The 15556-nt window shown below is 41.3% G+C and overlaps 1 protein-coding gene across 1 annotated transcript; it reads left to right on the top strand.

Annotated features, from left to right (window-relative positions):
• Positions 1 to 10521: 10521 nt before the first annotated feature.
• Positions 10522 to 11349, top strand: LOC149172558 (uncharacterized). Its single transcript, XM_089426369.1, has one exon. It carries the CDS (start codon positions 10522 to 10524, stop codon positions 11347 to 11349), a length of 828 nt encoding a protein of 275 aa, XP_089282495.1.
• The last annotated feature ends 4207 nt before the right edge of the window (positions 11350 to 15556 follow it).

Raw genomic sequence — 15556 nt, 5'->3', positions numbered from 1 at the left:
CACATTCATCAACAACAGACAGTTCGCTCTCCAAGCTTTAAGCAATCTTTAATTACGGAAAAGTTCAGGTATACACAGCGAGTCTCTAGTGAATATTATCAATTAACCAACCCTTAAAACTATACAGAGGGTGGTATATATAGGGCCAAAACTCTCTACAGAGTTCCTTTATTACATTTTGACCTAATTAGGTCATAAAAAATGACTACTTGACCTAATCCTATCTAGAAATAAATGCAAAGAATGTCTCGGGCCGTGCTCAGGGCTGATGTGTCAAAACTTGAATGAATGATGCTGTCCTCGGTGGCTTGCTGCAGTGCTTTCTGCAATAAATGGGTATGGGTTTATGCTTTCTTGCTGTCCTGGTGCCTTGAATGCCTTAACGGTGATTTGAAGGCAAGGATGGGCTGATGCTTATCGATTTGATTTTCTGGGGGCTTCATCAATGTTCAGGTGTCTCGAGCCCCTAAAAAATCATGACTGATTCTCTCTGGCGTCCTTTCTTCCACTGATACTCTCTAACAAAATCTGGGCTGCTGATCTGCTGTGCTGCGGGTCTAATCACCAGTAAATGGCCGCTGTTCGGACTCTGTATCATCTGGAATTGTCTTCTGATCATTTTGGTATGCTCTGTGAAGAAAACGGATCATTTTTGCTCCTTTTCGGGCTTCCTGGGGCTGCATGGAGCGAAGATTCCTTAAAGATTCCCCGAAGTTTCTCCATTTTGGCCCAAAAAATCCTGCGATGAGCGATTTGCGCCTAGCGCAAATCCCTCATCAAAAACTGCCTTAGAATTCGATTCCGGGGCTCCGAAGTGCGACTCTTGCGCCTCTGCGCCAAAAAAAATGTTGATGATGTCAACATGACGTCAGCATTGTACGGTGGGTGACGTCAGCATGGCGACGTGGCAGGATGACGTCAGCATGACGTCATCACGTACGGACGATGACGTGGCAAGTACGGTGGCGGGGACACGTGGTAGTGACGTGGCAGGGGGCCACGCAGGCAGGTAACTCATCGGGTGAATGGACAGGGGGGTGACGTGGGTTGGTGACTGTACAGGGGGGTGACGTGGTGGTGACGTCAGCTGGCAGAAGGCGGTAAGCGGTATGTGGCGCACCGCTTATGGGGGGAGGTGGTTTCGGAGGGAGGGGCTCCGCCACAGCCCGACGCCTGACACGTGGCGGGAGCACGACGGCAGAACCGTTGAACTCCCAGACGTTAAAGACCGGGCGCGTCGGGGATGAGGATGCCCGCTAGCCGTTGATCTGTGGGGCGGGCGATCGAACGGCTGGCGGTGGACGTGACGGGATAGGGGGTTAACGGGGGGAATATTCACAAGAATATTCTGAATTTAATATGCATGGCGGATGGGTTATAAACTTAGGAAAATGGGTTTACAGGGTTAAATAAAGGCGCTGGTTAATATTTATGCACGGGAACTTTGGGTTAGGGGCGAAATGAAGGTTTTTACAGCGGTGGGGTGAAATTTTACAAGGGGAAGTGTGAAAACATGGGTTTTTTGGGCTAAGGAAGAGGTTACTAGCTGACCAGATGTCAAACTAGCTCCTTAATGACGCGGATGGGCTAAAAACAATCCCGGATGGACTGTGATTTCCCGGACTTAGTAGAATTATGGCTATAATGCCAGGGAGGGGTATTTACATAGGGGGGTTTATATACATGTTTTTAATAGGGGAAGGGAAAAACTAATAGGGAGTTATATAATAAGGGTGATGAGAAAAAGAGAGATGTTAGTGAACTCCAGCCTGAGTACCTCCAACTGAAAAACTGCCTCAAACCAAAAATGGATTGCTTTATCAAAATTGGAACACAGCAGTGGCACTTGGAGTAGCACAATCCTATGAAGACTTCTTTTGGCCATCTGTAGCAAATATGGAGCATTGCAGCATGCATAGCACGACATATTTGGCATGTAAAACTGTCGATCATGAAAGATGATTAACCTGCTGCAGCAGGAGGCTAACAGTAGCAACGAATTTAACTCTCCTATCTTCGCTGACTTCCTCAAATTCGAAATGTTTGTCCAGCTCGCTAATCCAATCCAACAACACTTATGTGGACAAACTGCCATCATAATTCAGAATCTCAGGCTTGGGCTTATTGCTAGCCAACAAGACTAATCTCATTAACCTGATTTCAGGTCCTTCCTCATCCGAGCAATCTGTCGTAACTACAGCTTCTTCTTCACTGTCATCTCCTACTTCCGGATCCCTTCTCCTTCCTGCCTCTATTGCCACCAAACGGGCATTCAGGATCCTAATCTCTTCCCGTAATCCTTCCTTTGCTACTCTCTGAATACCTCTCCCACAACCTCATCTTCCAACTTCCATTTCTTATGAAAAACTCAATCCTGCTTTGATACCAAAATTGATGGGTCCAGCTCTTTTGAACCTCGCGATTAATCAATGGTTAAGTGATGATTAGTCTAGTAATTACAATAATTAAACTCTCAGTGATTTGATAGTGGATATTTTTTTATTGTTTCGAACCAATTGAGCACTCCTACTCTAGGTTTGCTGCAATCTTCTCACCTTCACAAAATAAAATAAAAATTACAAGTTTACAAATCTTCAGAAAAATTGTACCTCTTCTTTCTTCGCATGCAAAAAACACCTTTCCGCAGGAAATCTTTTCCCACTCTGATACCACTTGATCGGGACGAGATTTTGGGGTGAACCAAAATCCCATTTCCCCAATAAAATCGTTCTTGAGGCCTGTGGGTTATGGGCCCACAAAGCCTATCCGCAATGCTTCTCACGGTCTCACTTGCCTGATGGGCCAATGAGTCATTCATCTTTTCAAGAACTGTGCTTTGTTCTTGGAATATTGAAGGCCCTCGCCACACACGCGCTTTCTTTTCAGGGTTCTCTGATCTTGTTGCTTCCACGGATTCTTGCTGCCGCTCTTTCTGATCAAAGCCACGCCCAGTCTATCTATGCTCGAGCCGCAGTTGAACCCAACAAACCTGTAGACACTACACTCTAGCAACGCAACAATAGCCATTCGACTTCTTCCAGCTACAACCGTCACAATGAGGTATTTTACTTCCAACGCCATGTAGTGAAGGATTAAAAATACATAGTTTAGATGGCACCAATCGTTTCTGCAGTATATCAGTGGAATATTTCTGAGAGCCTGTGGATATATTAATGAAAATCCAACCACATCCACAAGCTCTTAGCTTCTTGCTCACCACAAACCCATGCAGGGAATGAAAGATGTGTCGCTCCTCTGAAACGAGACCTCGTTCAGCATCATGACAACTACAAACAAAATATTTGAAAATGAAAACACTCTAAATGCATAAATTATGGGGACAACACTTTCCAAAGCTCGTTCTCCACATCCACATCACTGGATAAAAATCTTCCACCACGACCAGCAAATCCTCGGCCACGCCATTGGCGCATCGACCTCTGGAGGGTTTGATAAAGATGATGTCGGCAATGAATCATTCCTTGGTCGACTAGGCGAATCTAATACAAGCCGAGGTCTTCCCTTGTTGATGTCCTTGTCCCGGTCTGAAAACCCAAGTCTCTAGCAAACAATTCAAACAAAAGATACACAAACATAAATTCACAAAGACACATTTCCATATAAATTCACAAAGACGCATTTTCATTATTTACAAACTCGGTTACAATTTAAGGCATCTCAGCCTTAATCACGAATTCTTCCACAACTACATTGTATCCTCTTCCTTCCACTCTCTCACACGCACAGGTTTTTTTCTCTGTTTCTTGATTCACTAATGAAATCTTAATATCTTGTTATACATACATGCAGTTTTAACTGAATTTTTAACTAAAATTTTTTCACTAATTGAATTTTGTTCACGGTTGGCCTAGTTGTCCACATGTCTTCCTTCTCTAGTTTTTTTTCATTAAGGTGCCTGGATGCTCCTGCATCATCCATCTTAACTCTAAATCTATCAAGTGTTGAAATGGATCAAATCTCTTGAGGTGCAAACCTACCTTCAATCTTTGCACTGAAACATAGATCTACACCTCGAGAGATTTGATCGCTCACGACACTTGATAGATCTAGAGTTAAGATGGATGTAGACTGACATATAAATTAACTAGTTGGTAAACAAATGCTAGACATCAAAACACTAACCTTATAATACATCTCACATTACTAAATTTAAAAAACAAAAAATAATAATCATAAAATTTTTAACTTCTTTACTATTATTATTATAAAATATATATATATATATATATAAGAGTTAAATACACATAAATTTTAAAAAAACATGTAACAAGATTCTTAACCATGTAGATTGACCCCAGTTTACTATGTATATTGTTGATTTGTAAATAATATTTGTTACAACACAGAGGATCAATATTACACTACATACCCAAAAAACCACAAATCATATTCATTTGACATTTTTCTTTATTATTTACCTAATAATTATTTCTAATTAAATTTAAATTATAAATATTATATTCCAAAATAAATACACCTATAATAATAAATATTATATAAATTACACTAAAAATTTAAATAACCTAAATTCCCAGATTCTATTTTATTTTTCTAAATCAAATCTATAATAATTATGAACGAGACATAGCCATCACTGCGCTGAAGAGAAAATGCATACATTCAAATTTTTATAACATTATATCAATTTAACTCAAGTTTCAATGAAATTACAGAAGAACGTGAAATAATTAAAAGTTGCATGATGCCATTTAACACATGGTCCTCTTTTTTTACGAAATTAGGAAAGAAATATGCATGTGACAATTGTGAGTAAATGTAGGAAGTGAGGCTTGTTGAAAATTACAGCCCCTGAGATATTTTAATAACTATAACCTTTAAACAACAATATAAAAACCTTCAACGATCCAAAAAAGCATATGTGATTATTCAAATAAAACGCCTAAACAATTACGCAGCAAATTTTCTTGTTTCCCTTTATTTGGAAATTACTGGATGAATCCAAATGAAACCCCTATGAGATGAAACCATTACAAAATAGCTTTTCTGGCTCCACTTTATTGGGAAATAATTGAATCCCAGTTTTACATTGGAGTATTAAATAATTCGTTCATTCATGGAGTCTTGAGCTTTGAATTGAGAGCTTTATATAATTTATAATGCTGCATGGATGTTAGTGTATTTCAATGAATATGATAATAGAATCTAGTGTATTTCAACAAGTACAAAAGTCAAAATAGCAATGGGAGGAGTCCATTTACCTTAGAAACATTATTTATATTGTGGTCAATCGGTTACTATAAGCTGTTAATATAGTATTGAATATGTGCCTTCACTTGGGATTTCCCCCAAACAAACAAGGTTGCATGGAAATGTGAAAACTGACAACAGTTTCGAATACGGACGGAAATTTTAAAATATGAGAAATGGGGAGAAGCCAAAGTAGGCATCTTTTGCAATTCTCTAGGAATGCTGCCCTTACCTTCATATAGTTGACAAAGGGAATCCTGACGATTTGCAGTGGGATGGGACTACTGGTATTTGTTTTTGACGTAGTCTTTAACGCGACTTTTTGAAAGCTTTTCCGGCGATTTTTTCCGGTGAAAATCCGGCAGTGATTTATTGGAATCCAAGTTTGATAGCTAATTTCTGCACAATGAAACCGTCCCAGGGGTTTTTCAGGGTGCTGAATCTGAATATGCAGTTAAAAAACCATTTTAACTGCAACAAATCATGATTTCATCTCAATTTCTTCCGCCGGATTCCGTCACCGGAATCTCAAAAAGTCGCATTATAGACAACTCCACCTCCTTTGTTTTTAAGTAGGAAAACCAACATCTTTCGTTACTAAAAAAGAGATTACTAAAACAGACTCTAGTTAAATATGCCGAAGTCTTTTTCGCTCTTGTTACAACCAATAACAGACTCTGGTTACAACCAATAATAGACCAACAGCTTCCCAAGATATAATTGGACCATTGAACTTGTTTTGCCTAATATCAGTGCGTACAAGAGAAATACATGTACCAATTTCTCTAGGAATTATACCAGAAAGCCAGAGAAATACGGCTACCAATTTCTCTAGGAACTATAGAAGAAAGCTTGTTTTTCCTCAAATTTATAACCTCAATCTTCTTCAGTCGACCAACTTCTGGCAGAACGTTGCCTGTTAATTGATTTCCATAGATTAGAAGTGTTAATTGATTTCCATAGATTAGAAGAGTGCTCAAAGTAGATATCAAACTAATCTCCGTAGGGATCATACTAAAAGGCAGTTTTTGTTAAGCTTGATCTTTTCAATATTTTTACCGGGCCAAAGTCCGGCAAAATATTATTTGTTAATTGATTTTGGCATGAATAAAATAAATTGCAAAGAAAGGGACTTACATATGAATGGAGGAAGGAAAAGAGGAATAGTTATCAAATTTGAATTCAAATAATTAAGAGATACAAAAATAATTCATTTATATAAAATTTAATATATGCATCTTAAAATATTAAGATATTATATATTATATATTTTTACTTGTTCTAAATTTAAAGAAATTGAATTAAATAATGATTATATTTAAAATTTCCAAAAAATCATTATATCTTTCTCTTACAAGGACATTCTTGTTTATTTTTCTCTTATAAAGATCTAAAAATAATGAACGGAAAAATGCATCAAATTTATTAGAATTGCAGAGTGAAAAAATATGCAAGTAAAGTCTAATAATATAAATAAAAAAATGTCAAATATGAAGTTCAATGAAAAGAATGAAAAACTAGACATAAAAGGTAGGTTTGAAGTGATCTCCACATACCTCTAAATTTATGTTTCAATCACAATTCCTATTGGATCCAAATTTATTTAGCAATAAGTGTGTATGTAGATTATACTTTGTGTAGACCACAGAAAATGAACCCTTCTAATTTAATTCCACACCAGGCATCCTCTGTTTTACAGTGGACCTAACATCTATGGTAATTGCTATCATTAAAAAAATAGAAAAATGAAAATATGGGTTTTACAATTTTTATCTTTTTAAAATATAAAGCTTATCTTTCTCTACAATATTTTAATAAAAAACTTATATTTTTTAATAAAAAAGTTACCATTATTTAATTACAAATTTTTAATATAGAAACTATTGCTTTTCATTCTTATTTTCTAATAAAAATACTTATTATTATTTCTAATATAAAATTTTTATAGTCTTTTTAATATAGAAACCACTGCTTTTCATTCTTATTTTCTAACAAAAACACTTGTCATTATTTAACTACAATTTTTTAATATAAAATTTTAATAATTTTTTTTACCATCACTATTTTTCCTTTTTTTACTATCACTATTTTTCATTTTTTTATTATAAAATTTACCTAAAATATGTTAATATGTTATTGAGCCCCGATTGTTGTTTACCTTGCTCCCCATAGCATATTGATGGTTGTTTACCCGACTCACTATACCACTTTCACTTGAATGAATTGCCTTTAGGGTATAACTATTTACCCTTATCTTATCACGTGCCTCAGTCGCTTCATTAATTTTAATATAACTTATCTCCAATCAAACAAACGCGTATCGTATCAAGTCAAACGTAGTTTTCCACGAATCGTACTCACGAATTTTCAAATTTTCGTGGCCAATATGGCTGAACTTGTAACTATGCTTCGAAGATAGGGAATTAATAATAAAAGAATTAACATCTTATTTTTAGGCTTAAATAAATGTGAGAACTTTTAGAATTATTATATTTTTGTTGGTTAATTGGTCAAGAAGGTCAGTAGTGTGATAAATATTTAGAAAATCAAAACTGAATTGACTATAAGCTTGAAAATCTAAGAGAAAGTGTTTTTCATCTTTAACCATATTAGTATCACACAAATCATTGACTCTTTCTTCCCCTGGTATTTTGGGAGTGTGCCAACACCCAGTTTCACTATAAAGCCCATGAGAATGAGTTCTTATCTTCACAATGTTCATTTTATTCTTAACACTAGTCAATACAGAGAAATAGTTCTGATTTTCAAGATTGGGTTTATCACCTTGTTATAATATTTCAGTTTCCTTTTCCCCTTTAACTCTTTATTGCTCCATAACTTCTCCTTAAATTGGAAGTAATACTATTTTTAATGCTATCTTTATTCTGCAAGATGATCTCTTCTAACCCCCAATGTTTTAGCCAAGATTGAGCATTATCCTCGCTTGAGCGCTAGGTCGGGGTTCTAGCTATCATTAGAAGCAATTTTGGGAAACCTCTTGGCTTTCATGTTGCATAACTTCTTATATACCTCTTGGCTTTCATGTTGCATAACTTCTTATATATGATATACCTAGTAATAGCCATGCTTTCAATAGGGGAAGGTTAGGTTCAATAAGGAGGATAAGGTAACGAGTACATCTTTTAATCTTGAGGTTATAATTTATAAAGTGTTTTTGGATCTGGTCAATCTTCCTCCATGATCCTCTAGATATACTACAACCCCAAACCTCACATCCATATAAAATAGCAAAGGTGACCACACTTTCAATGAGGATTTTTATTTATTTATTTATTCCAAATACAAAGATTTGTTAGCTTACAATTGTCTTCAAACCCATACAAAGCTTTCCATCCTCCACTTATCATTTTCTCAATGCTATAATTCCAATTTAAGAAATTTATAATTAATAAGAAATTCATAATTATTGATTAATTAATGCATAATTGTATTATTACTAATAATGTTGATAGGGATGGACTTTTTGATCCGGTTGCGCTCTGCTAGGGTTTAGCTAGGGCTGGATCGGTACTGCGACGGCGCCGACAGGGCCTCAGCCAAGCCATCTCTGAAGAAACAGCAGCGCTGCAGGGGTACTGTTCTGCAACGCATCAGGGCCTCTCAATGGCTCATCAGCAGGGGGGGGCGTCAGAGCCCTCCCCGTCACAGCAGGATCCGGTGAGCGGCGTTATCTTCGGGTCAGTGGATAAAGAGGTTTTGAACAGGGGGAAAACTCCCCAGGAAGGCAATAAAGGAAACGAAAATCGCAGGGAGGAGGAAGGCAATGCCCAGAAAAGCACTGACAAGCCAGAAGAAGGTCTAAAGGTCACCTCGTCAACATGCAGACCTGTGGCCAAGGAAAGACCACGAGTTGAACTACCAGGAGACAAGATAGATGCAAGAATAGAATTCATGAGAGATCACGCCATCATTGGGAAGTTCATTGGGTTCTGGCCCACTGAAAAGGCCCTGAAAGGATGGATAGCGACGAAATGGAAACCGAAGGGAGATGTTACACTTCAGCTCGGACCGAAAGGTTTCTTTACTGCAATATTCTATTGCCTGGAAGATAAGCACAGAATATTAGTGGGAGGGCCATACTTCTTCAATTCGGCAGGCCTTTATCTAAGAGATTGGATTCCCCGATTCAACCCAGATAAGGAAGACCTAACCTGGGCACCTATATGGATTCAGTTATATTCCCTCCCAGATGAATACTGGGAGGAGGATGCTCTCAAAAGAATAGAAAATGTGGTGGGAGAATACATCAGATCATCGGATGAAACCAAGACCCGTAAGTACATTTCTTATGCGCGTATTTGTGTCTTTATCCGCCTCAATGAAGCCCTACCTGATTCGCTCACTCTTTCACATAGGGATGAAGAGTGGATTCAGTCTCTTGATTATGAACACGTTCCTTTCCGATGCCGGAAATGCCATGCCCTTAGTCATCTCTTCAGAGACTGCCCTCAAAATACCCTAACCAGCCGTCCCGATTCCTCTGTAGCCCCGGCTCAGGATGGCTTTACCAAGGTTACCAACAGAAGGCGCCCTCACAAAAAACCCCCTCAAGGGTTCAGGCCCCAGACCTCTCAGTCGCATGGCCCAGTAACCAAGAACAGTTTTGGCATTCTTGGTCAAGATCCTGAAATCTTGCCTCACGCAGCTGATACTCACCCCGATAATCCGTCCTCCTCTTCTTCTCACCCTCCACCGCCTCCCCCCTCCCAAATCTTCCACCCCTGCCATCTCCCCCACCTTGCTCCATCGGAATCGGAAAGAATCCCTTGAAACAATCAATGAAATGGAAATCGAGGGGAAAATGGAAGGCCACCAGAACCCAGAGAACATTGCGGAAGAAGGCGATCAAGTGCAAGTCATGGAAGAGGAGCCGGAGAGTATTGATCTGCACGGGCTAGATATCATTGAGCTGGAAATAGCCTGCAGAAAACAAGCTTTTGATGCCATACCTGAACTAGAACTCAACAAGCTCGAAATGGTCCTTTCACGAGCTTATTATCAAAGTCAGCTGGGAATACAACCAGGCAGCCAATGGGACGGAAATCTGCACACAAAAAACCCAAAGAAGAGAGGCAGGAAGACAAATTTGCAAAGGACAATAGAGATTGGGAAGATCCTGGTGGATTCAGGCAGATATGCGTAGTTGACAAAGTATTACAAGCCCTCTGTCAATGGTTGATGATGAAGCTCGTATCATGGAATATAAGAGGGCTTAACAGCCCCAGAAAACTTAGGATGTTAAAACATATGATTAGAAAGGAAAAGCCACAAATGTGCTTTCTCCAAGAGACTAAGTGTAACAGTACAACACTAGGCAGCATTCTCTCGAAAGCCTGGCCTGGTTGTAGATCGGTAGCTGTAGACGCCTCCGGGGCCTCCGGAGGCCTAGCAATTGCATGGAATACGCAGGCAGTATCCCTTTCTGACTTCCATGCAGCGCATCATCTAATTCAGGCAACTTTTCATATCTTGGGAACCAATGTGTATGGTAACTTGACAAATGTTTACTTCCCACAAGACTCGGGGAGCAAGATAGCACTTCTAGACACAATTGAAGCCCTCAGCAATAGCAGAAAATACCCGCTCTGGATTGTGGCAGGGGACTTCAACATGATAACGAAATCTGAAGAGAAGCTGGGGGGCAGACGCAGATTGGAGCCTGATGACTGTCACTTCAAGGACTTCATCCAAGCTACCTCCCTTATAGACATGCCGTTCTGCAATGGCACCTTTACGTGGAGTAATCGAAGGTCGGGTAAATACCAAATCGCCTCAAAATTGGACTGCTTCCTCCTCTCTGACAATGCAGTCCACCTAGGAGGGGACATCTCCACAGCTATTCTTGCCCACTCTGGATCGGACCACTGGCCAATAGCACTTCAATGGCAGCGACCAGGTAACACAACCAGGCGTCCCTTTCGATTTGAAGGTTTCTGGCTTACGCATCCCACCTTCAAGGATTTTGTGAAATCAACGTGGGCCGCCTTCATTCCCCCAGTCGGTTCAAAGATGTATCAACTCCAGCAAAAGCTCCGCTTTCTCAAAGATCAACTGAAACGATGGAACATAGAAACCTTCGGCAACATATTCAGAGAGTAGCAAAAGCTTACTCAGGATCTGGAGAGCCTTCACCAAAAGGTCATCAAGGAAGGGCACACAGAAGCAACACTGGAGCAAGAAAACCTCATCCATAGTCAGTTGGATAATAGAAGAAAGCAGGAAGAGATCTACTGGAAACAAAAGTCAAGGGTCAGGTGGCTGAAGGAGGGGGAGCGTAACAAAAAATTCTTCCACAAAACTACTGTTCAAAGAAGAATTCATAACAATATCCCCTTCATCCAAAAACAGTCAGGGGAAAGAGTGGAAACCCATGAAGAAATTGAAGAGGAGCTCCTCAACCACTTCAAGCAGATCCATCAAGACCAAAGAGAAGATCGGAAACAAGTCATACATAAAATAACAAGCAACATTCCAAGGATTATCACGGCGGATCAAAACGACCTCCTAATGCGGCCCATTCTTCCTCAAGAAGTGGACGATGCAATGGCGCAGCTGAAGGAAGGCAAGGCCCCGGGGCCAGACAGATTTTCCACTACCTTCTTCCACTCATTCTGGGACATGGTAAAGGAGGAGGTTTGGCAGATAGTCGAAGAATCCAGGGCTACGCGCTGGCTCCTGCCCTCTCTCAACGCCACCTTCATCACTCTCATACCTAAAGAGGAGGACTCCATCACCCCGGATAAATTCAGGCCCATTGCGCTTTGCAATGTCATCTACAAAGTTATCTCAAAAGTCATAGCAAATCGGTTGAAACCTCTTCTTCCTGGGCTCATCTCACCGGAACAGTCAGGGTACGTGGAAGGAAGGCACATTATGGATGGCATCCTGCTCTCTCACGAAATAATTCACTCCCTCAAGAACTCAAAGCAATCAGGTATGCTTCTCAAACTTGACCTCTCCAAGGCTTTTGATAAGCTAAACTAGAATTACATTCAGGAAATGCTTTCAGCTTTTGGTTTCTGCTCTCCTTGGATCCGGTGGATAATGAACTTGATCACCTCAACTCATTTCTCTATTCTAGTCAACGGCATCCCCTCCAGATCCTTCAATCCTTCTCGTGGTATCCGCCAAGGAGACCCCCTCTCCCCCTTTCTCTTCGTCCTTATGGCAGAAGGGTTAGGTAGGCACATCAAGCAAGCTCTCCTCTCTCATCAGATCAAAGGTATCTCTGTTCATAACTCCCCTGCCACCTCCCACCACCAGTTCGTCGATGACACGATGCTCTTTGGTTACCCCTCCGCCCAAGAAGCCCGCCGTCTAAAATCTCTCCTTCAAGACTTTTCGGAAGCCTCAGGCATGCATATCAATAGTGCCAAATCTCAGATCTTTTTCTTCCATACGCCGCCCTCTGTCAAAATTGCTGTTTCTCGCATCTTGGGGTACCCAATAGCCTCTTTACCCTCTAAGTACTTGGGAGCCCCCCTCTCAGCTTCAGCCCTCAAGCAACCTGCCTGGCGCACCCTGCTCGAGAAATTAGAGAACCGTCTCAATCACTGGACCCTCCGATCTCTTAATTTAGCAAGCCGAATAGTTCTCATCAAATCAGTCTTGCAAGCCATGCCTCTGTATTTGTTTTCCATGCTAGCTGCGCCCAAATGGGTCCTAAAAAGCATAAGAAATCTTCAACGCAATTTCCTATGGAGCAGCGCAGCTACAAACCGCAAATGGGCCTTGGTGAAATGGTCCAATGTATGCATGCCCAAAGAAAAAGGAGGCATCGGATTAAGGGATCCGGAACACAGCAACGCCATTATGAACGCCAAGATTTGGTGGCAATGGATCACTTGTCCAGGCAAGCCATGGGGGAAAATATGGACAGCCAAGTATGCCGGCAGCAGACCTCAAGAGGAGCTCATTCGCTTCATTCCCACTGAAAAAGGATCCGCAATTTGGAATGCTGCCAAGCAGCACCACCAACTGATACAGAAGCACAGCTTCTGGGAAGTAAGGGACGGGTGTACTGCAAGATTCTGGACTGATGCCTGGAATCAACATCCCAAACTTCGAGATATTCTTCCTCCAGAGCTAATACCTGACAGGGTCAACCATCAACAAGAAACAGTTCATCAATTTTGGTCCGCAGAGATGGAGAACAACTTCAGGGTATGGAAAAGAAGTGACCACATTCTCCATCATTCAGGTACGCAGCAGCAAGAAGAGCTTACGATCGAACTCAAGAAAAGAAGGATAAGGCAGGGCAATGGCAGGGATATTCTCAGGTGGGGATATCTGCCCAAAGGGGCTTACACCACTTCAGAAGCATACAGGGTGGTAGGTAACTTCCCCTCTCCCCCTGACCCTGTGTGGAGCAAGATTTGGAAGCTCGGACCTTGGCCAAAAATCGCCTGTTTTCTTTGGCTAGTGAGTCACAAAAAAATCCTCACTTGGGACAGGCTCAGGAAGCGGAACTTTCATGGCCCCTCGATTTGTATGAACTGCTCTCAAGAAGAAGAAACTCTCCATCATCTCCTGATCACTTGTCCCTTAGCAAATCAACTTTGGGACAAGGTTGGTTTCCGATGTCAAAAAAGCTGCAAGGGCGAAGGCGACGTTGTCAATTCCTTAAGACTCTGGCCAATGCAGCCCTTCAATTGCAAGATCCTTAATCATCTTTGGACTATGATCCCAGGGATCGTCCTCTGGAATATTTGGAAGGAACGTAATCAGAGAATTTTCAAAGACAAGCAATCTCCACCAGAGGATACTTGGAGAAAAATTCATAAGAACATTCAAGAAACTCTGGCGCTCCAGGACTGGACTAAGGACGACCTCCCGTCCACTGACAATGAACGCAACATTTTGGATAATTGGCAGCTGCAGCTCTCCCCAAATATGCTCAAAAGCACGGCTCTTAAAATCAATAACAAAAATGACTGTCAATGGGAGACCCCTCCTAAAAATTCCTTCAAGTTAAATTTCGACGGGGCCTCTAAAGGAAATCCGGGAGCAGCAGGCTACGGAGGAATACTGAGGGACTCTGAAGGCAAATCCATAAGGATCTATTTCGGAAACTTAGGATGGGACACCAACAACTCAGCAGAGTTGGAGGGTCTATGGCAAGGCCTTGTGCAAGCAGGAGACCTCAAACTACAACCTCTAATTGTAGAGGGGGATTCACAGATTTTAATCAATATAGCCACCCGTCTTCAGAATGGCTCGAATGCAAGGAAACTCACACCCAGCTGGAGACTCGAAGCAAGGCTGAATGACTTAGCTCAAAAGCTCAAGAACTTTAGCGCCATCTCCTTCTCACACACTAAAAGGAAGGGCAACAAAGTTGCGGATCTCCTTGCTAACATAGGAACAGAGACGGATCACTCACTCCTAGCAGGAGACACAAATATCATTACCAATAGGTAGCAGCTCCAGGAGTGTCACAGCCTGATCCTGGAAGAGGCAAGGGTCCCGGATGCGGGTGGCATCGATGGGGAAAGGGCGGTGCCACATGGTGAGCACGGGAGGCCACGTGAACATGAAGGGGCCTTTAATGCCCCAAGCCGTCGTTACAGCGGCACAAGGAATGTTGCAAGGCATCCTTAATGGAGCCGATGGAAGGAATGGTGCGCCTGCGGACTGCATTCAATGCAGGTTGTTACACAGTAATTTGTCACCATCCCTGTTACTCCTCTTGTCGTACCTTGGAGGACCCATCCCGGGAGTTATAAGAAGTGACAAAGTCTAAAAACACTTGCATTGTGTTCCCCTGAGTATGTACTCCATGTTCCCTGAAGACACCTTCTGCAGATCATCCCTAAAAAGTGCTCTTTTTCCATTGAAGCAAGTCCACAGTATCCTACCCGCGCCAATGATGGAGATCCTCAAAAGAGGGCGCGACCATTGGCGCTCTATCTTATAGCAACAGTCGCGCCAACCAAATTTAGTCGTGCTTTTTGCCTTAATGCACGTCCGACTGTTGTTTCCTTCATTACATGGAGCTTTTCTGAGGATAGAAAATCAATTTTTTGTCGAGCTTTATCCATCTTTATGGCTTTTGCTAATTCCACGAAAGGTGTCCCGGTTCATCGCATCCTCCTCCCTTCTCCATCTATATAAGCTTGTCATTATGCATTGGACAAGCTAGTGCGAGAGTGTTGGTGTTAGTGTTATGCTAGTGATTTGGTGATTGAGAGACAGTAGTGATGATTATTGGTCATGGAGAGAATGCTAATGAGTGCTAGAGAGGTTATGCTGCCGGAGAGGAGATGCATGTCAAGACACATATAGTTACTCACCCAGCCAGGAGAAG

The sequence above is a fragment of the Pinus tabuliformis genome, chromosome 4_2 (assembly GCF_031772625.1).
Source record: "Pinus tabuliformis cultivar Carrire ecotype Pingquan chromosome 4_2, CPIR1, whole genome shotgun sequence".
In the NCBI taxonomy this organism is placed as follows: domain Eukaryota; kingdom Viridiplantae; phylum Streptophyta; class Pinopsida; order Pinales; family Pinaceae; genus Pinus; species Pinus tabuliformis.
This window is presented reverse-complemented; position numbering and strand designations above follow the sequence as displayed.